The sequence below is a fragment of the Maylandia zebra genome, linkage group LG2 (assembly GCF_041146795.1).
Source record: "Maylandia zebra isolate NMK-2024a linkage group LG2, Mzebra_GT3a, whole genome shotgun sequence".
Classification (NCBI taxonomy): Eukaryota; Metazoa; Chordata; class Actinopteri; order Cichliformes; family Cichlidae; genus Maylandia; species Maylandia zebra.
Window position 1 is genome coordinate 32,991,429 of NC_135168.1, and position 23,432 is coordinate 33,014,860.

General features: G+C 44.3%; 1 protein-coding gene across 1 annotated transcript in view; it reads right to left on the reverse strand.

The window, feature by feature from the left end:
* Positions 1-22,723, reverse strand: part of tenm1 (teneurin transmembrane protein 1) — a 195,744-nt gene extending 173,021 nt beyond the window's left edge. The window contains exons 1-3 of the mRNA XM_014409889.3: positions 22,351-22,723; positions 6,351-6,623; positions 759-1,088 (exon numbers count right to left, since the gene is read on the reverse strand). Coding sequence (XP_014265375.2) covers positions 759-1,088; positions 6,351-6,567 — 547 coding nt within the window. The 5' untranslated portion in view covers positions 6,568-6,623; positions 22,351-22,723. The remainder of the gene's footprint in view (positions 1-758; positions 1,089-6,350; positions 6,624-22,350) is intronic.
* Positions 22,724-23,432: the final 709 nt, after the last annotated feature.

Below are 23,432 nucleotides of genomic sequence, written 5' to 3' on the forward strand. Positions count from 1 at the left end.
GAGAGCTCTGTCTTTGTTTGCGTGCACCTCTAACTAACTCTCCATCTGCAGGGAGCCCAGCCAAGCCCAGCAGCGCAAGACAGATAGCTGGCACCATCCCAGGCTCTTCTCTAGTTGGCCCAATATCTTCACCCCCTCCCCACCTCGCCTGCCTCTCAACTTCTCCTTCCTTCTAGGCTAGAGTCTTCCCACAGAGGCGGTTGTCAGATGCCCTCAGGCAGCCATTCAGGCACTGTAGACATGGGACCGCTACAATTCCTTTAATCCAAAATCTCCAATCCTTTTTCCAACTCATATTCTGTGGATGTTCATCATTGGACTTTCCTTGAGCTCAGAGTCAACCCCAGCTTCACCTTCAATAAGAGCTCACTTCAGAGACTAAATAACCAATAGTACATTTACTCTATTTAGTCACATCAAATAGCCTTCAAAGAAAGAGGAACTTAAGCATTAGCTTTAGTTCGAATACTGAGAGTTTCAATCACGCAATGGACCAGGGGTGTAACTTAAATCTCAAAAAAAAGAAGAATGTTAGGTGTTGTTTTTCTTTTTGCGTTTATTTTGCGTCTCTTTTCTATAATGAGGCTATAAGTGTAGGATGTGAAACACCATCTCACTTCACCACATGCTGCATTCTCCTTGCTTGTAGAAAAGAAAATCATCAAACGTGTGCTACTAAATTATCTGCCAAGCCGATCTCCACTGCTGATGGACAATCCCATTAACGAGTAAGAAGAGAGGGTTTTTTCCCCACTCACCATTGTCAGGCTCAGACTTCCTGTCGTGCTCGGTGTCAGTTAGAGAGAGGGCGGAGTTGGCGCGGCTCGTGAGGCAGGAGCTCTGCTCAGACTTGAGGCCGCGCATCCACATGTGCTGCAGGCCGTGAGCGGGAGACGGGTCCACCTCCGGCTCCGTGTCCACGTCCGAACCCACACCGAGGGAGTAGCCGTGGCTGTGGACGTGCCCGGTCGGTCCAGAGCACAACACTTCCTCTTCCTCCTCCTGATGCTGCTGATGCTGCTGCTGCTGCTGTTGGTGGATGTGAAAGTCTGGGCTCCTCAACTGCCCGGCCTTACAGAAGTCTAAATCTAGAGGGAGGGGAGACATGCAAAATGAGCACGCACAGCCAAAGAACTGCAAAGCCTCTAATACTGGCGTGTGTTTTTTATTTGCTTCAGCGACTAAGCTGACCAGGTGTTTGCTAAAGACAGGCATTTACAAGCCAAACAGCGAACACCTCCCAAATTATTCCAACAGGCAGGCTGTTATTTGAGCAAGCATTTATTAAAAGTTTTTTTTTTTCTTCTTCTTTTTTAGCAGAGGTCCAAATCAAAATGCCAGCCTCAATTTTTCTTAACCATTTGCAGTGAGGCTATATCCTGTTCGGGCTGCCCGATGTGTGTTATTGAGCTCGAGATGTATTGAACTGCTGCTCAAACAGAGCACTGATCTCATCTATATTCTCCTTGGTGGGGTGAAGAGATCAGATAAAGATCAAACCTTATTAATATTGACTCAGACTGAGGGAAAAATTGAGCCTCATATGCTTTCAGGTATTAGAACGCCCTCCAATCCCGAGCATCAACCTGTTATCTGAGAACATCAGATATACTGTGTTAGTCCTCTGGTTACACTTCAATTCAATTCAATTCAATTGAGTGCTACTTTTTTTTTTCCTGTAGAGGCAGTTGAGTAAATTTTCTTTCTCACCACATGAGTTTTCTGTTTAGAATGTATAAGTGGAAGTGAAGGAACTGATGTAATTGTGAAGAAATGAGGGCATCATTTGAAATCCATATAGATAGCAGCCTGGTACCACAGGCCCCTCTGAGAACAGAGGAAAGAAACACTTCCCTTCCTTCTCACTTAGCGCAGCTAATACGTGTGTTAGGTCAGGTCCTCTGAACATGAACCGCAGCGTTTCAATAAAAGCCGCAGTCCTGTTGACCACTTCATTGACCAGCGATGTGTCCTGCTGTGCCTGTTTGATGGGGTCAAGACCAAGTCTGGCTCACATACTGTTCTGCTGGAATTAAAGCAGCCAAAGATTGGTCACCACTCCACACTACTGTTTAGTTCAAATTGGCTGCAAGAGGGCAATTTGGAAGCAAATTGGCCATTTCCCAGTAGCAACAAACACGGATTGACTGCAAACTGAAAAGTTGTCTAACCGCTTTGTTTTGAAACGTATTTATGATAAAACGGCCGGGGGTGGAAGTGATTAGAGCAACAATATTTTTCTTTGAAGAACTTCCCATTTCCTGCCATTACAGTCACCCGCTCAGGCCTCCGGACTATTTATGTGACTGTTTTATATTACTGTGCTTTCTTCCAATCTCGTAAGTACCTGTCATGAGCAAAAATCATTATTTGCCAAGCAGTTTGGGTAAAACAATCACAAGAAAGTAGGCTGAATATAATGTACAAAATCCCTGAATTGGATCCCAAATTTTAGCTTTGTGTTTCTTTCTCTGTTTGAGTTAAGAGCTTGCACATTTATAAAAGTATTTCTAACTCTTTCAATCAAATATGTAATTAAACTTGGGGTCATACAGTGGGGCAAAAAAGTATTTAGTCAGCCACCGATTGTGCAAGTTCCCCCACTTAAAATGATGACAGAGGTCAGTAATTTGCACCAGAGGTACACTTCAACTGTGAGAGACAGAATGTGAAAAAAAAATCCATGAATCCACATGGTAGGATTTGTAAAGAATTTATTCGTAAATCAGGGTGGAAAATAAGTATTTAGTCATAACAAAAATACAACTCAATACTTTGTAACATAACCTTTGTTGGCAATAACAGAGGTCAAACGTTTACTATAGGTCTTTACCAGGTTTGCACACACAGTAGCTGGTATTTTGGCCCATTCCTCCATGCAGATCTTCTCGAGAGCAGTGATGTTTTGGGGCTGTCGCCGAGCAACACGGACTTTCAACTCCCGCCACAGGTTTTCTATGGGGTTGAGGTCTGGAGACTGGCTAGGCCACTCCAGGACTTTCAAATGCTTCTTATGGAGCCACTCCTTTGTTGCCCGGGCGGTGTGTTTTGGATCATTGTCATGTTGGAAGACCCAGCCTCGTTTCATCTTCAAAGTTCTCACTGATGGAAGGAGGTTTTGGCTCAAAATCTCACGATACATGGCCCCATTCATTCTGTCCTTAACACGGATCAGTCGTCCTGTCCCCTTGGCAGAAAAACAGCCCCATAGCATGATGTTTCCACCCCCATGCTTCACAGTAGGTATGGTGTTCTTGGGATGCAACTCAGTATTCTTCTTCCTCCAAACACGACGAGTTGAGTTTATACCAAAAAGTTCTACTTTGGTTTCATCTGACCACATGACATTCTCCCAATCCTCTGCTGTATCATCCATGTGCTCTCTGGCAAACTTCAGACGGGCCTGGACATGCACTGGCTTCAGCAGCGGAACACGTCTGGCACTGCGGGATTTGATTCCCTGCCGTTGTAGTGTGTTACTGATGGTGACCTTTGTTACTTTGGTCCCAGCTCTCTGCAGGTCATTCACCAGGTCCCCCCGTGTGGTTCTGGGATCTTTGCTCACCGTTCTCATGATCATTTTGACCCCACGGGATGAGATCTTGCGTGGAGCCCCAGATCGAGGGAAATTATCAGTGGTCTTGTATGTCTTCCATTTTCTGATGATTGCTCCCACAGTTGATTTTTTCACACCAAGCTGCTTGCCTATTGTAGATTCACTCTTCCCAGTCTGGTGCAGGTCTACAATACTTTTCCTGGTGTCCTTCGAAAGCTCTTTGGTCTTGGCCATGGCGGAGTTTGGAGTCTGACTGTTTGAGGCTGTGGACAGGTGTCTTTTATACAGATGATGAGTTCAAACAGGTGCCATTCATACAGGTAACGAGTGGGGGACAGAAAAGCTTCTTACAGAAGACGTTACAGGTCTGTGAGAGCCAGAGATTTTCCTTGTTTGAGGTGACCAAATACTTATTTTCCACCCTAATTTACGAATAAATTCTTTACAAATCCTACCATGTGAATTCATGGATTTTTTTTTCACATTCTGTCTCTCACAGTTGAAGTGTACCTCTGGTGCAAATTACTGACCTCTGTCATCATTTTAAGTGGGGGAACTTGCACAATCGGTGACTGACTAAATACTTTTTTGCCCCACTGTATATAGAGTCCACGTTGGGACTGTAGCACTGTTGCCTCACAGAAAGAAGGTCCTGAGTTTGACTCCGCCGTGTGGCCGGAGTCTTTCTGTGTGGACTTTGCATGTTCTCCCCGTGTTTGCGTGGGTTCTCTCCAGGTTCTCCGGCTTCCTCCCACAGTCCAAAGACGTGCATTTATTGGGGTTAGGTTAATTGAGGATTCTAAACGGCCACTTGCTTTTTAAAATCTATTCTTAATTACAGATTAGGTTTGATTAACTAACTGAAGTCTCTCTAAAAGGAGAGAAACTCCGAGAACCCGTCTGAGACACTTTTAATTGTTATTGTGCACACTTAGCAATAATGTTTGTAAACCTAATGAACTCGGGGCACGTACACTGCCCCTCTGTGTGATCGGCTGGGATCATGCGCAGCGCTTTTATTTATTTGTTTATTTTTTTGCTCTTTTTAGTATAAGAGTTGGCAGGAGCCTTGTATGTTTATGTACAGAGCAGTTTACAGAGAACTTCTGGTTTTGTCTATTTGGTGTCATCAGAAGGTATTTTGCAAGAATGTGAAATGAATTAGTTGGAAAAAGGTTCATAAATAATCAGATTCTTACTTAATTCAAATATTTAAACTGTGATGCATTTCTGGCTTTCTAAACAGCATGCTGAAAAAGCACGAATTAATTAGCATCCATTAGTAGAGGAAAAAAATGTAATTATTTTGGTCATTCGTTTTCAGCTCTGTAAAATGGTCACGTCGCTGGGGACCTGGCTGTCTATCTGGCCATCTATCAACAGTATCTGTCCAAAGTAAACAGGCTTAGCACAGACAGGTGCAGCGCAGAAAGGAGGTGATGTGGGATTAAATGGAAAGAGAGAGGAATTTGTAATATTAGTGGATAGTGAAACACGTGGGAAAAAGAAAAGGAAGGATAGGAACCGGAAGGAACGGGAGGAGAGGGCAAGATGGGGAGGCTTAAAAGATGAAGGAAAATATGAAGAACATGGGTGGGGAATTAAATGAGAAACGAATTGGCTGATCTTTGTCACGAACACCGTAATCCATTAAAAATGTCACTGGAGGCAATGTCCCCCCTTAACAGTTGGTTACTTTGGTAGGGTATACTATATATAACTCTGTGGCCCAAAGATGAACAGATGTGCTTTGCAGAACCGGCTGCCATTGACATTTGAAAGGCTGCTTTGGGGGGGTCTCGTGCACCTTACCATATGACACTGATGGCAGGGGATGTTGTTTGTTATGGAAACAGAAAGGCGAGTAACTGCTGAAAAAGGCAAGTGCTCTTTTGACACCGCAGTGTCGTGGAATATATCGAGGCAGCATCATTATGACTAATGGCCATTGACAGGTTGCCGTATGGGCAAACAGGACGACAAAATCCATAGCAGGTGGCATTCAAACCATGAAATCCCTGGAGCGGGCCGCTTGTCAGGAGTTGTAACCGTTATGAATGGCTAATGTCGCTTGTTAGCATGGTGGGTAGGTCTTGCAGAGGAGCACAAGGTTGAGATAGTGGAAAGAGTATCTATTGATCACCATGAACCCTGCACAGTGGCGTGCTCCCGATGAGGTGCTGCTTCTCTTTTAACACCACACATGACCTGCATAAAGGCCATCCATCACAGCGCATGCTGGCCCATTTCTCCTCCTGTCACCAACAGGGAAGACATTTTTCGGTGTGTACGTGTCGGGGTGTGTGTACGTGTCGGGGTGTGTGTACATGTCGGGGTGTGTGCACGCGCGTATATGCAAGCGTGTGTGCATGTATGCGTGCCTCTGTCTGCCCGTGTCAGTATCTGTGTGTGTGTAATGAAGGGTGGTGTTCCACCCCAGGTGAGGCCAGAGAGGTTTGGGGTTGACCTAGTTTAGCTGTGGGAGAGAAATATCACCTCCGTGGAGAAGAGGTAATTGGCTGCCTCCGACTGTCCTTCTGGCTCATTGTGGACTGTAATAGGTAATTCACAGAGGTCTTTTTAAAGACCTCTGTGTGTGTGTGTGTGTGTGTGTGTGTGTGTGTGTGTGTGTGTGTGTGTGTGTGTGTGTGTGTGTGTGTGTGTCTGCCTATCTTTTGGTGCCAGTATCCATTTGAGTACACATACAGTATCTTTGCAACCGCGGACGTATATTTCAAGGTAACTATATCCAGCCTAAGCATGCCCTGATAGCATGATAAGCGTGACCTTGTACCTTGTTGGGGTTGGCTGTAGTTGCTCTGCCTTTCCCGATGTGAACCGAGGGTGAGGCGAAGCTCGTGTGTGTAGTCAGGCAGGGTCTCGCGTGATGTGTAGGAGCGGTGATGGGTGCGCCCATCCTCACTCTCATCGGATGAGCTGGTGTAGGACATCTCCATTTCATGACGCCCCTTAGACAACGGCTGGTAGGGTTTGCTGTCCATCTCCTCCATGGCTCGCAGGGCTCCACTTTAGTCACTCAGCACAGCCACAGCACAGAGCACAGAGTCTGGAAGAAAACGAGGCGGGTGAGACGCAGGGCAATGGGGTAGAAACAGCGAGGAAGGGAAAAGGGCAGCAGGGAGAAAGAAGAATGGGCCAGCAGTGGAAAATGAAAGGAAACAGGGGATAAAATGGACAGGGGCAGAGGAGAAAAATAGCGCAAAAGTCTATTATTGAACACAGTGGAACAGTATTGCAACATCTGCTCATTCCAATTACAGCAGACATTCATAAACAGCATTTGGCTTCTTTCATATTTCACACCAAAGGTTGCTCCAAATCAATACGCTCAGAAGGGACCGCGATGGTAGCCATTATGTCCGCACGTGTTTGAAAAAAAATTGGCCCAAATAAAGCAAAGCTTAGTGTTCTGTCAGTTGCGGTTTCTATTTTTCCTCTCGCTACTTTAAGCTTTATCTCTCTTTTACAGACGAGCATTGACAAGCTACGAATAAATCTACAAATTTGTCGCTGAGAGCCGTGTCTCTCACTCTCATTAAACGCTGTGACTCACCAGATTCTGAAGTAATGATGAAATGCTATTAGAAGCCAGTCTTTACAGTGTCATTGCCCTCCCGAATGGAGTAATGATAAATCAGCTCTTTTGGCTCTATTCAGCTCCGATTCTCTTGTTCTTCTTTCAACCACATCAAAATCTGCTTCCGATAACGTCCATCGCTATATACTTATACCGCCAAACTAATGATTGATTGGGACGACGATTAGAGCACAGAAGACGTGATTAGAAAATACTTCATTCATATTAGTTCTCTTTCATCGTGCCCTGCTCGAGGCCTTTCCAGCCTATTTCCTGCAGTTATAAAGCTTCTAAATGGAGCTTGAGAGGGTCATTGCTCATAGAGACAAAGTGCTATGGTATTGACCTCTTCAGGGAGTCCTGTAGTCCATATATCAAAGCCATTAGAGCGTGCCTGCTCAATACCTCAGAGATCTGCGGCATAGGGTGATCACCACCCGCCTGATACAAGTTTACAGCTGACCTTTCTACCACTGCAGTAACGCTTTTATTCCACCTGAAAGCCTCCCTAGCCTGGCCTTGCACTCACCCTCCTCATCCCCTCCATGCATGCACACACACACACATGCAGACCACCCACTGACCTCTGACAGCAAACAGTCAAAAAATGGGCCAAGTCACTCGCGCATTCATCTTGCACACACCCCCACCCTAAAAGCTCACCACTAGCCTTTGCTTGCATCCATCTTTCCCCCTTTAAGCACAACAGGGCCTTTTAAAGTGCACAAGAGCATTTTCTGTGCAATTATCTCACTTCTCAGTCCGTACAGTAGCATACAGTAAGCTTCTCCGGATTCACTCGCACGCATGCTTGTGGTTCTCTCTGCAATCATGATGCCTTTGGTTTTGATTGGCAGAAGTTATTGCAAGGAATCAAAGCCCGCTATTATCTCAGCTGCCCTGTCAGAACGGGATTGACTGGTGTCACCTTCTCTCTGGTACGGTGAGGAGCGAGTATACATTACCCTGTGAGCTCTGAGCTTGCTTCAGGCACTGACTGCTGTCTGTCTCTACAGAGGCTCTCTGTCCCGTTTTATGTCTGTCTTACATTTACACAGAAAAATGAAAGACTGCAACGCGGCACAAAGGGGCATCATCTTGTTCCTCCGCCGCGCGTTTGAACTCGCACAGATGGTGTAGTGAACATTGCTCTTAATAAATGTAGTTGCGCTTGTATGTGACATGTATAATTCCCTCTTTCTTGTACCGGTCCACCTCTGCTTTCCCTCCTCCCCGCTCTTCCCCTGCCTCGCACGCTCTCCGCCCTCCACCTCGTCCTTCGAGGCTCCTGCGTTTAGAGAAGTAAGCCTGCTGGCGGGGGTTATTCCTGCTAATTCTAGCCCACAGTAGGGTGCCCATTAGGGGGGTTGATTCTCGGTTTTGATGTTGAAACCTGGAGATTGTTTCCTAGAGCCAAGCTTGCTTCAAACAAGACACAGGGGCGTTCTCTAGGACAAGTCAGCATGTGCCACCTGAGCTCAACACCAGGCGAGATTCACAGCTGAGGAATAACCACCTTGGGGCAGAGTGGGCACATTGGCTCAGCTACTGGCAACTCTTCCAAGAGAAAAAGCACAATTGCTCTGAAAAGGTCCAAAGATGTTGTTATAATTAGCTCCGTGCTAGAGTAAATTTTTAATATAGGATTCTTTCAGACCATCCTTACAAGGTTTGTATCATCTCTCATCATTTATTTATACACTTGTAGAACACGGGACTACACGGTGCATTTGTTAAGCTAAGTGCTTCATTGTATCACCATACTGCCAGTTACTAAAAATGATCATAGTCTGATTGCAAATGCAAAGACAGACTGACTGGGAGACTGTAAAAAAACGTATAAGCTATAAGATATGTGTCACAAATCGATTATGGGTGAATATTTTTATGCACTGAATCTCTTATTATTCGGTGAATAGCATAATAAACGTGTTTCTGCTATGAATGGAAAGCAGTGATAAAATAGAAATAGAAAATCTATTCTCACTTGTTAGATAGACACAAACAATATGGGAAACATATGGGCTGTTGCTAAGGTGATCAAGCAGCCTGCATCTTAGGAGGAGGAGCTATGTATTTAGTATAACTTTGAATTTAGTTTTAGCTGTTCTGGCAGCCAGAAATATCTCATTTTTGCATTCTTCATGGTTGTTAATGTTTTCATCGGTAAGGAGATTATAGGCCTTGACCCTGGAGGTACATTATCACTATCTGTTTGAAATGAACACTGAGCTTTTTCAGTGTGTCAAAAGCAGCCACAATCACTGTCTTTATTTCACAAACAGCAACCCTGGAGGCTGAAAAAGGAAGCCAAAGTAGAGATGCCAAAATTCACAGTTCACTTGAAGCAGGCTCCAAAAGTGAGTCAATCTCCGTAGTCTTCAATGTTAAAAATGCTGAACCTTAAAGAGGAAATTATTGGGATTACAGTCTGGAACAAAAATCGTATTTTTTTGTTCCCATCGATAATTTGTTTTGCATCTCTGCAGCTATCAAGGATTATGCTTTCTTTTTTTTTTATTAGGTTTTAAAGTTAGGGGCGTGGCCTCTTTGACAGACATCTGGATGCTTCGTGTGGTACAGCTCATCCATAAACTTTGTGTTCCAGTTTTGATAGGTACAAGTATTTTATTTGTGTTTTACTTAGCACTGATGGTATAATTTGTATAATTATGGTCAATCAAGATTGCACCAGCTATGTTGGAGACTTCACGTTAGGTATGTTGTTGACTACTACCATCTTTTATACAAGGGGTCAGCAACCTTTAACACCCAAAGAGCCATTTGGACGCGATTTCCACGCAAAAGAAAACACTGGGAGCCGCAAATACTTTTTGACATCTAAAATGAAGATAACACTGTATATATTGGTTTTTTTTTTCACCTTTATGCTTTGTGTGAACAACTAAGGTGTGTTGCTTAAATCCATGAAGTGCTACAGAGAAAATTACATTTTATTTATGTAATTAACACATTTTGAACTCTTAAAGAAATATAACAAAAGGAAAGACACCCAGCTGAACTAAAATGATCCATGTAGCAAACAAAAACTGTTGAGAGCCGCCAGCCTTATATCGCCTTTGGGCTTTTGGAGCATTGACCCCAAAATAATTGGGGGGGAAAAGCACTATGCTGCTGAAAAATGAAAAATAGATATTTGCAATATTCTGCCTAAATATGTATTTTACCTAGTTAATGTGTGTGGCGGGGCGTGGTCTGCAGAGCCGCTGCAGGGGAGGCGGACGCACCTTAGCGGCACCCGCAATCGCGCCTCGCCGCCTTAACGTCTGTGGTCTCTATGCTGTTGTGTTGGTATGTGTCGGGCTGTGAGCTTTAACACCGGCTGTATGCGTACAGCAACCGTGTGTGAAAAGTGGTCAATAGAGAGATGCTGAAAAGCATGTTCATGCAAACATCGTCGGGCCTGCCGTGATATGTTTACAATGGGACTTCTGCTCCTGAACCTCTGCGCACAGCGTCTGCAAATCGGGGCTGTACGAAGTCACTTTCATCTTTACGCAGGACTGTAAGCTGTCGTCTGTGAGGCGTGAGCGGTGTTTGTGTTTAACATAGTTCACGGTGGAGCTGCTGACATGATGTGGATCCGAAGATCCAGAATTGTCTTACCTGGGGTTGAAAGTCTTAATAAATGCACGGCAAGTGTGACGCTTATTTTGAGCGATTAAGAAAATTATAGAATATAATTTTATTTTTATATTCCAATATCACAATAATCTTCCAATTTAGAACTACAAGTTAAAAAAGAACTAACATAAATAAAATACACTTCAGCTAATTACTTAAAAATAATAATTTATTTTCCCAAACCACGCGGAGCCGCACTAAAAGGAGCCGCAGGTTGCCGACCCCTGTTTTATACAGTCTACTTGATTGTACAGCAAAATATACTGCTTAAAAATGTAAAGAACACCTTTTAATCAGAGTAGAGCATCAAGTTGATTAAACTTCTGGGACATTGATCAGTTAAGTAGCAGAGAGGGTTGTTAATCAGTTTCAGCTGCTTTGGTGTCAATGAATTTAACAACAGGTGGACTAAAGGAGCGACAAGGAAACAACCAGCTAAACAGGAATGGTTTTACAGGTGGAGGACACTGACTTTTTTTTTTATCCTAATCTTTTCGGTTTTTTCACTAGTTTTGATAGTGTTAGTGTCAGTGTCACTACTAGTAACATGAGGTGATATCTGGACCATATAAAGGTTGCAAAGATAGTCCAATTCCTCCAGGGTGGCACAATCTCATGAGTCTGGAGGAGATTCCAGGAAACAGACAGTTACTATAGGAGAGCTGGACTGGGCCGTAGAGGGTCCTTTACCCATCAGCAGGACTGGTATCTGCTCCTTTGTGCAACGAGGAGTAGGATGAGCGCTGCCGACTACAAAATGACCTCCAGCAGATCACTGGTGTCTCTGACCAGGCAATCTGACACAGACTTCATGAGAGTGGCTTGAGGAACTCGTCCTCTTGTGGGCCCTGTGCTCACTCTCTAGTGCTGTGGAGCCTGACTGGCATTAGCCATAGAATACCAAAATTGGCAGGTCCACCACTGGCACCACAGATGAGAACAGGTTCACCCTGAGGACATGTGACAGATATGAAAGGGTCTGGAGAAGCCTTGGAGAATTTTATACTGCCTGTAACATCGTTCGGGATAACTGGTTTGGTGGTCGGTGAAGGTCTGGAGAGGCATATCCATGGTGGGACACGCAGACCTCTACAGGCTAGTCAATGACATCATGAGTGCCATTAAGTATCATGATGAAATGCTTGGACTCATTATCACACCCTACGTCAGTCCAATGGGTCCTGGGTTCGCCCTGGTGGATGACAGTGTTCTGCCTCATGTGGTGAGAGTCTGGAGGCAATTCCTGAAGGATGAAGGAAATGATCAAAATGATCTAGCCCCCATGCTCGCCTGAGCAAATCCAGTAGAACCCTTCTGGGAAATTTTGTTTTGGTCCACGGATGCTGCCAGGTTGCACTTCAAACTGTCCAGAAGCTCAGTGAGGCTCTGGTCCAGATCTGGGAGGAGATCCCCCAGGACAATATCCATCATTTCATTAGGAGTTCTCACATTATCAAGGATGCATGTGAGAGCCATACAAACTGCCGAGGACCATTTTGAGTTGTTACAATGAAATTTCAAGAAAATGGACTAGCCTTTCACTTTGATTTTGGGGGTTTCTCTGAATTCAGCCCTCTGTAGGTGGATAATTTTCATTTCCATCAAACAACGTGTCATCCTTTATTTCCTAACACATTACTCATCCATATCAGTATAGATATCCAGCATGACTTTTCCCATTGAAATTTGACATTTTCAAAGTGCATCTATCATTTTTATTTGAGCAGCATGGTACAAATCAGAATTCATAGGTAGCATCAGTGTTGATTCAGTATGTGGGGACTACATCCTCCTTATTTACCAAACTAATACAAAGTGACAACACTGAGTACAACACAAGCATCATGTTGCTTTGTTATCCCCTTCCAGTGCTTATCCACTGCCACTAGCCATTTTTTCTATTTCTTATCAATCCCTCTTACACACACACACACACACACACACACACACACACACACACACACACACACACACACAGTGACACGGGAGTGATAATCCATGGCTACACAAATGCAATAATATCTAATGGGACCCTTCACCCACTTGATCCTCCGTCCTATCTATCTATTTATTCAAACAGTGCAGCCATGGACAAAATCTGCTTAGAGAAGTGATCGAGGCTCACATACACAACTTGCTTTTAAAAAGGATTTACGCTCCGAGTCTCCTCTGGAGGGGCGGGGTCCCTCAGATGTCCAACAGCAGCGACGATAACACAAACAGCACGGTCGAGATTGTCATGTGAAAAGGCAAGGACCATGAGGACAAGTCAAAACCGATTTTCGCTTCCCAATCTCAAATGAATGTGCTGAAGTCATGAAGCAAAAAGAAGAGAGAGCATGCAAAATGGAAAAAGAGAATGAGGCAGAGAGAGGATTGGGGCCAGGCAGAGGCAGTGAAATTGAGTTTCAAACTGGTAAATAAACAAGGAGGACGGGGAGAGCAGAGTGGCATCCAACCATATTAGTCCTCAGATTATTGATACAGTATCGTTCCAGGATTACATGCAGAGAAGGCTCTTATTTTCATAACAGGCCGGAGACCCCATGTGAGTAGGAAGCTAGTTTCTTTGTTAGCTCTCGCCTTTATACGTTTCCTTGAAGCTTGTTTGCACAGAGACAAGCTAATTCTGCTCGCTAAACAGGCCCGGCGAGTCGCAGGAATGACGATGAGGAACCTTGAGAAAATATATTCATGCCACAGCATAGACTTATCGCCCCAGATGCTCCAAAGTGAAGTTATGACAATCCTGTCGCTGTTTGCAGGTTTTCATTTTGTCTACCATTACAATGGCTTAATCATCAGAAGCAATTGAGGCACAGTCTGTAGCTGCAAATGCAGATCCAGGCTACAGGTCCTACGGGAGTAAACAGTGAGCTGTCAGAGAGAGAGAGCGCTTCTCCTAAAGCGAGGGTGTATGTGTCTGTGTGTGTGTGTGCACCTCCTGTGTGTGTTTGTGGCTGTTTGCATGGAGAGATGGGAGGAGGATGTGTGTGCGTGTGGGGGGGATAGGGCTTAAAAAGCTATCTTCTCCATTCGTTAGCACCACCACGGTTCCTCAGGCATATGACAGGGACGACGATGACGAGCGGCCCTGAAGGACCCACAGGACCCTGTTATACCTAAACCACCCACAACACAACAAAAGAGTGCACCACCCACTGGGAGCCCTCGGCTCCTGCTGAGAGGAGGGAGGGAGGGATGAACGGCGAACAAGGATAAGGGGAGTGATGGATAGATAATAAGAGATGGAGAGATTTCACTATGAAAATGGGGAGCATTGAAGGATAGAGAGATTGCCAAGTGAGACATGGAGTGATAGAGGGTTTTAATTAGTGGATAAGGGCTAGCTATCTGTGGGCGGCAGCAGCACTCTTGTCACGTAGTTGTGCTTTCATAGCTGACCAAGCCTGAAATCTCTTGCTGCCGAATTTACCAGCAGAACACATACTGTAGCACACAAGCACACACACACACACATATAAATATATATAAATATATATATACATACGCATGCTCGGACACATAAACCTCAGCATACAGACTTTATTAGCTCCTGGGTTTGAAGATGAACAACACACTGACAATCATCCACAGATGGACACACACACACACACTCAGTGCCCTTGCGCCTACAAGTTCTTATAGCATTTCACGCTAGCTGACAAACAGCACACTTGAACACCCACATGCCACAGAGGCTCAACAGTCTTCACTGGCCTTCTCAGCAAAGACAGCATTGTGTGAACCCCGCTTGCTGTTCCTGTGTTGTCGTCGCAGTGTCTTTCACCATTCAGCCTCCGGTTCACCGTACGCCCTCATTATTCCGCACACCATATAACCCAAGGTTAATGCATCTGCTGCATGTGCAAAGCAAGTCGTATAGGTGACACGTGTAGCCCTGCAAATCCTTGTTGTATTCCCACCCGTGTTAGAATGAGAGCATGACCAAGAAGCAGGAAATAAAGTCTGCGTGCGTCCGCTCACGGAGCAGATCGGCCCTTGTCAGGAGCTGTCAGGAGCTGTCAGGACCAACCTGGGCCATTTGACTATTTATAGTGGACATGGCTCAAATCCCATATCAGCGCTTCATGCCTGAGCAGTGTGGAGAAATCCATAAGGTCCTACACTATTCATGCTCTCTGAATGTGGCCTAGAGCAAGGGAGTAGCTAAGCTTTAACTTTTCAAAGCTTTCTTTTATATCTTGACTACAGTTATGACTTTTTTCTTCCTTTCAGATCTCGACTAAGGTAGCCCATAGTCTTTTTTGTCTCCCCCACTGCTTCTTTCTATTCACGCTCCGATCCTGCCCGTCTCTGATCTAAAGCCCTCTGCTGATTCCCTAGAAGGCCGGAGAGCAAACAAGAAAACACAAAATATGATGCAAGTATGCAACAGCACACATGTACTGTATTCACATCCACTTGAAGGGGCACACGGGGATTTGACCGCAAATACGCACACACACGGAGCAAGAGACACCACCCAAAACCACTTAATCAATATTCCTGACAAGGCAAAGCCTTATTCAACACATTTGATATTCCTCCTCTCTCGCAAGATAAATACATGTCACTGTCCTCCTCGGCGGACTAAAAGGCTGTTCGCACTAACTCGCTTTGCAAATAAAGCTTTACATCATGAGTGACAACCTCCTAAGCTCTCTGCATCAGCCACTGCTTGGAAAAAAAGCCTCTTTCAATAATGCATTTGACCGCTAAAACCCTCCCAACACCCAAAGCCAAGCAAAGTGGCAGCATTAGGGATGCAAAATTAATTGATAAATCAATGCCATTGATTCCTGAAATTGGATTTGGTGACTTGCGATTTAGACAGTATTTCCTGTGCGTCCTCACTCATGAAGTTGTTGATTACGGAGAAATGAGTGAGTAAAGAGCATTAGTCCTCCAGAGGAGCAGCTGAAACGATGTACTAGTAGCTGTTGAGCAGCCCAGCAGATTGATTTCTGAATGCTAAGTGGGCTAATCTTCCGTCTGCGCTGTTACAATTTGATGCTTCTCAGCCTCTGAAAACCAAGGAGCGTGTAAGAGGAGATCTTTTTCTTTCTTTCTTTCTTTTTTTTTGCGGCACTCCCAATGCAAAAGTCCAGAGGGCTCCTGCTGCTCCTCAGATCTCTTCTCAGCCCTCACTTTCACTCTGATTCTCCTGGCGGCTCAGAGACTGAGGCCACGGATGGCATTCAGCAGCCTCACACAGGAAAATACTTCTCAACAAAGAGAGAAGCAGCTATTCAAAGACCACGGGACTCAGTCGGGAACAAGCCGACGTTCTCGCAATGCTCTTTTGTGAGCTGACGAGACAGAAGCGATGGGCTGAATACATCCCACCTATACGTCTGTTCAATTTATATAAACATATAAATCCGCCTCAAGGTTATGGCAGACAGTCTGTTTAACCATGCTCTGAGACAGACATAAAAATTTCGAGCTTTCACCAAGAATGAATGCAGGATTGTTAGAAATGTGTATTCAGCCCTAAAGGCTATAATATATATGTGAGACGCACAGACAGGCCATGGTGAGATGTAACAGCGAAAGAGAAGAGTTGCAGATTTCCAGATAAACAAATCACATAAATTTGAAATCAATAGCACACATACTGTAAAATGTATTTACAGTTAGGAAGTGGCAGAGAGACATTTGAAGCACTTTTTCCTTCGATATCTCAAACCTCCGCCTTGCTTTTTCATTTATCCTGCATCTTATTTTCCACTGCAGTCCTTTTTCTTTCTCCTTCCTCAAAATTTGTTAGGCAAAATCTGCAGTGGGCACATTCCTCACCAATTTGCATTTCTCATTTTGGTTCCTGTCAAATGAATCACTGTGTCATCCGAGCACATTAACGAGAACAAAATAAGGATTTTTTCCCCCCAGACAATTCCTTTTTGAGACCAAGGTGGGGATGACACGCGAGAGCATCTGGTAAAATTTCAGATTTCGGGATTGTTACGTCCGGAAACGTGATGTACAAAGCCTGGTTCGCATGAAAAATGGCTGTGCAGCTCTGCCGTTCTCTGGTTTTCTTGGAGTACATATTGCCTTGTTTTTTTTGGTCTTCCTTTTTTTCACATCACTTTGCTTTGTGCAGTTTGGCTTGACATCCTGGCTTGCAATCAGCGAAGAATATGTGTCTCTACAGACAGAAGTCAATTTGGTGCGATGATGCACGCGCTTGAAATACATCCCTGAGTTCACGGTGGATCAAGTCTCCTCCCTGAAATTAAACCTGAACAATGAAAACAATTCACCTCCTCGCAAGGCACTGAAAAACACACCCAACCCAACCGTACTGTACCCTACTGTACATTGCATTGTGCAAAATGTGGCTTCCAGCAGAGATGCATCAAGCACCATTTTGGCGCTATTCATCTTTTCTATGAGTTAATAATTCATGATCATCTAGAAAGTAGAGCTATGAATATTACTGATGATACACATGAGGCTATTTACCAGTCAGCAGGAAATAGATGAACTCGTTTAGCGGAGAGATCTACAGTGTAATATCACTGTGTTTTATAGTGCTAAATAAATCATTTCATGGGCATGCAACAAAGCTACTGATGCAACTCATTCATATTGAGTTATTAATCACGGTCTTGAGGTGCAACTGTAGGTGTGTGACGTGCTGTTGAGCTTCATTGTGCGCTAATATGGAGCAGACGTGAAGGCGACTTAGTCTCCAGTTAGTAACTTGGCTAAACCATGGCTGTTTGCTTCACCCTCAAGGTGGATCGTGCGCAGTTTTTCGGCATATCTGACGCATCCAATTTCAGCCGGTACCCTCTCCTGATGGCTCCCGTGTCTGCAGGCGATAAGCTAGCCAGTGCCAGCTGCCCCTTTGTCCTCTGTGTGAACAAATGCAGGATATGATATAATTGGTTTAAACTTAATTATTTTGACACTAATTCCAAGATGTGGACCTGGAGGTGAAGGACAATTTATGTGGTAATAAATTGGGAAAGAAACAAAAATTGATTTTTCTTCTGCTAAAGTTGTCTGCTGACTGGATTAATAAAAGATTTTACAGTGGGATGCGTGTCCATGTAGAAGTGCTTTCTATGTGTGTCATTAGATACTGCATTGTCATTTTTTATGATAGTTCCAGTACAGCAATATCAGAAAATAAAATGCTGTCATGAAAGAAAGAATTACACCGAAATAGCTCAGCGATTGACTGAAATAACATTTATCTGCTAGGGTTAAAAGTATTTACTCAAGCAAAAATATTCCATATTGCGAGGTTATGGCTCCTTCTAACATTAACTTGTTGTTTTTGTATGTTTGCGCTTGGGGCTCTTGGGCTGACATTTAAAGGCATCACTACAAATTCTAAGAACCATATTTATTTATTTTTTTTAAAAAGCAAGAAAATGTATTAATAAGCGATGAAAAAGATTGTCTGCTGTATCCCTGTGTGTAATATAATTCAACATAAATACGCAAAATTAGGTCCTCAAACCTTAACGCGCACGTGCTAAGGTTTGAAATTAAAAATATTCTGACAGCTATCTCAAATTTCTGTCTAGGTGTGCGCCATCAGCGCTGGTCTTCACACACACACACACACCTCTTGACAAATTAATCTCATATTTTAAAGAGAGGTAGAGTGGGCTTGACCAGCCAGCCTCTCGTGGTTCTGATCCTTCTGTGTGCAGACTAGAAATCTGAAAGGAGGGGGACCAGGATGAAAGTGGAGGAGTGTGAAGGGAGGCTGTGATTGCATTTTTGTCATAGAAATCTCACATAACACCTGAGTAGTTATTGAACTGTACATAGTTCCTGACTGTTGCCCATAGCCCAATGGAAGACGACAAGAGAGAACAGAGGGCTGGAGATGCCAGTTGAGACTTAGCAGAGTACTTTAAAGAAGAGTGCCTCCGGCATATACTGTATCTATGCGTCTGTAGGTGTGTGTGTGTGTGTGTGTGTGTGTGTGTGTGTGTGTGTGTGTGTGTGTGTGTGTGTGTGTGTGTGCATGTGTGTGTAGCATTGGCAAAGAAGGTGATTTTGGTTACTATTTCTAGCTGTTTCTCTGTTGCTGTCGGTGCAGGTTTTGGTTTAGACACACACACACTCACTAGTAAAAAAAATCTTCAAAGCTTAATATGTAACTACTGAATTCTTAATAATGGTCAGTTACTAGAAAAATACAATACATGATACTTACTGAAGTAACATTTTGTGATATTTATCAATAAATGGCGACCAAATATCTAAGAGTTCAACTGTTTTGATGAATCTTGTTTTTATAATTAGCTGTTAATGAGTCTGCAAAGCCATCAACTGAACCATTTTCATATTTACTGCTTTTTTAACAGTAATCACTTTGGTGCCAACCCTGCTTTCTTATTCCAAGTGCCTGAATTGTCAAGTCTAAATGATGGGCTCACTATGTGAGGTTTTTATAGGGTAATTTGGTAGCACTATATTGCTTTTGTATTTCCTTTTTTCAAAAAAAAAGAAAAAAAAATCACAGGCTGGCAATTTCCTTGCTGCAGAGGCCAACCACAGGCGAATGAATAGAGGAAACGCTAATTAGCACTGCAGGATTTGTTAAACAATTCCTCTTGAGGATGGAGCAGCATTGCAGCAAGAAGGTAAATATTTGAAGTTGTACAGTGGTTACATCTCTAAGTGTCTACGCTGCGTATGTGTGTGTGTGTGTATATGTGTGTTTGTGTCTGCAAGTCTAGGGGTCTAGCACTCTGATTAGCTGGCTGGCGTGAGCGCTTTTACTTTGAAATTATCAGCCGGGTGGCGAACGCAAACGCATTTTATGCTTTTCCAGCAATTACATTCCTACTATATGATGGACATGCAGAGAGAGAGCGAGAGGAAGAAGAGGAGAGAGAGGGATAAAAACTCCCACCGGGCCACATTTTGCCTGGCTGCAGCACTGATTGTTGTACTCTATATAATAAACAACCTCTGATGCATTTCACATTGTCCTCTCGCTAATTCATGACCCCAATTTTATTAAAGAAAATGAGTTTTGTGGACAAACTTGTGGGTCAGAAGGGAAGATTGTGAGCGATTCCATGGGAGAGGGGAGCATTACAGTGCCAGGGGCTACTGCATTCCTGGAATGAAAATTCATAAATAATGCAGAGCTGGATAACAAAAAGAACTCCCCCGCTGTCTCGCACAGCACTGCACTATCCAAAGGCCATGCAATATCACTCAAATCTCAGAAAAACACAAATTATTGGAAGTAAGCGAACAGTTTTTTTGTTTTGGTTTTTTTTTTGTTAGTGGTTTCTTGACACAGGACAATGGGATCTGCTGACAGCCGAGGCAAAATGCCAGCATCCTAACAATCGGCACTCGGGGCCCAAATTGTCAGGAAGTTGCACTGAAATAATGATGTGACTCCAAGCCAAGTAACTAAGCAGCTATTTTGGATTTCCAAAACACCATATGCACCGCCCGCTTAAGAACAACAATTGTGAAAATTAAAAAGTGCAACAACTGAGGGAGATAATTAGCACAGCGACAACTGCTAACTGCTGCTGAGAGAGTGTGTGTGTGTGTGTGTGTGTGTGTGTGTGTGTGTGTGTGTGTGTGTGTGTGTGTGTGTGTGTGTGTGCTAGCTCAAGTTTAAATGTACAATCTGGAATATCCGAGTGATTGAAGGGTGGTGTGGTGAGTTGGTTGACTGACAGGAAGGCCTTATCAGTGGTGTGTGCGCAGCATTTAATTGCTGAAGTGACATTTCAATTCAAAGGCCTGTCCTGTGGTTGTTAAGGTGTTGCCATTATGGGTGTGCCATTTAAAAAAAATATGCACTTAATCACTGTTGATCATCGCGGAAGGACTGAAAGTCATCTGCATGTATGCGAATGGCAAGAAGGCCGCCACCACGACGCGAAGCCAATCTACACCAGAGCACCAACCATCAACCTCTGCTGGTCCAGTGCATGCACATCATCTCCCTATGACTAATGTGACTAAAAGAGTGTGCGTCCATATGGTGAAGAAGAGAGCATGTGTGTATGTGTGTTATCAAGCCTCCTGTACAAGATGCACTCTATTAATCACATGGAGCTGAGACAAAGTGCCTGATTTTTATCATGACTATCAATAATGTGCAAGCCGAAGAAGAATAAAGCACAGCTACAGCTTCGTTGTGAGCAAAGCCAGGTAGGGCAGTGACACGGGAGGGTTACACCGTGTGACAAAAATCCCCACAGTTCAAAGCTTGCAGCAGAAGCCACACCGGGTTGGTTTGCTTTTGTTGTTTTCTTTTTTTTGAACACTCCAAAATAATAATGCAGGAATCAGGTATGCCAGATGGGTGAAACAGTCCAAACACTAATGCAGCTCTCTGAGAGATGTGTACAGTGGCTGTAGTGGGTGATGCATTAGATGCATGTATTAGAGATGCTGATGAATTATAGCTTATGATTAAAATGCTTTTGCCTCCCCTCAATCAAACAAAGCCAGATTTAATACCATCGGAAAAGATGTGGAATGAGAGTTCAAAGCTAATGGAATAATATATCTGGAGAATTCCTCAGAAATCTGCATTATTCATATATTTGTTTTCCTTATTTGTTGTTGTCTTATCTATGACTTATTTATTTATTTATTGGAAATGTGCCTTGAGTGGTTTACTCCAAACAATTATTTATAATCTGCTGTGAAGGGGAGAAGTGAGGAGGTCTAATTTAAGTCTCTCAGAGCCTATCCATCTCGGTGCAATTTGCGCTGCCTTCACAATAATTATGATTTATCAAAATGCATTTGCCGCCTGTTAATTATTTACCCTCACACATTTTTAAACTGCGCCAACGTGGAAAATAGATATCACGCAGCTCAATAATTTAGGCCAGAAATTGCCTCACCAGCCATCCAGAAGGGCTAGGAGTTGACATGAGAGATGTAAAAATAACAGAGAAACACAGTGGGTCACGGTGCCTGTTGGACCTATACTGGTGGTAATGTCTAGCCCGGGCCCGGGTAGGCGCGTCAGAGAGATCTACACCCTCTGGATCTGATTGCTGATGGAGATAAAGCGGACGAGTCAGAAGTGGAGCAAAACACAACAACAAAAAAACCCCAACAACTCAAGGCTGTGAGTGTTCAAAACGGCTACGACACATACAAAGCTGGCAGCCTGCTGCTCCGCGCACTGTACTCGGATCGTCATCATTTAGACAGGTTGTCACACACACAGGCACAAAGTCTGCATCCCCACACTTCAAACGAGGTGCACTGGTTTTCATAAAAGCCCAACCACACACACGTACACAAACACACTCACATACACACGCACACACACACGTTTATATACTCTCCCCCTCTCTGCGTGTCTGCCTCACTCTGTCATACACTGCACACACACGCGCGCACAGACACGCACAGGTCATAGCACTGCACGGCGCATCAGAACAGCTGATAATCACCATTCCCGTGAAACTCACGTTGTCTCGGCACCCGAGCCTCGTTTAGCCAAGCAGCACCGTAGCCCGATCTCCCTCCCCCGCTTAATGAGCCCACTAAAAAGGCCAGAACTGAACGTGCCGCTTACCTTCCCGACGTAAAGACATCCCTTTAGTCCGATTCCGTGCTATAAGCAGCCTGCAAAAGCCGAAGTGTGTGCTATCCCCCCTCCCCACCACCGGCAGAAATGTGACTTGAGCTCCGGTTAAAAAATGTGGACGAGACACCCTCTCTCCGCGGTCTGGTTTCGAGGCGGCGGTGCTGATGATGCTGATGATGCTCGCTGAAATGCCGATGGAGGACGACGAGACGATTTTGCGCGGGGAGGAAGGGATCTCCTCGCACGGGGCTGTGCGCGAGCCAGCTCCGCTGTGCGGTGTGACAGGGATCCCGGCGCGGTGCGTTTAGCCGCAGTTGAACCCGATGATGCTGTTGCTGGTGAGGCTCGGTGGTGCTATAACAGTATCCCTGGATCATACCACCGCACCGAGGAGAAGGGGGTGTGGCACAGACCGGCCACAGACACAAACACTTGCAGGCGTCAGGAGGTCGTCTGGATCACTAGTCAGACTCGTTCAGGTGGTGCCATATGGCTGCACACCGTGGTCCTGCGCTGGAATGCTGACTCATTAAGACGAGGAAAAGTTTCGCTTTTTCATCCGGTCCCATGGAGCAACAGGCCCGAGAGCTGCAGAGGTGCAATTTCACCCCCACCCCCCATAAAAAAAAAACCTTTATAAAAATTATACAAAAAAGTATAAATAAAATAAACTCCATGTTGTTGCGAGGAAATATATAGGACCCAAAGAAAGCCTTAAAAATCAACAGCATTCACTTCAATTACTTTTAAGCAGAAGATGGAATATGGCATTAATTTATGGCTGCAGTGGGCCTGGTGTGTTATTACACCTGCACACCATCTCATAAGATGTGTTTTTCTTTGCTAAATTAGCCACCTAATGATTCTGACCTGTGCTCTATGTGCGATGCATTGGAGTGGGTATTTACAGCCAGCCTGCTACAAACAACTTGTGAATGACAGGGGTTCTAATGATGCAGTTTATTATTTCCCCAAAGCGCTGTACCGCGGGGCTACAAACAACCATTTTGACAGCTGCTTCAGTCTACCCGCCTTTCAGCCTGTCTTGCTATATCCCCCCAACACAACAC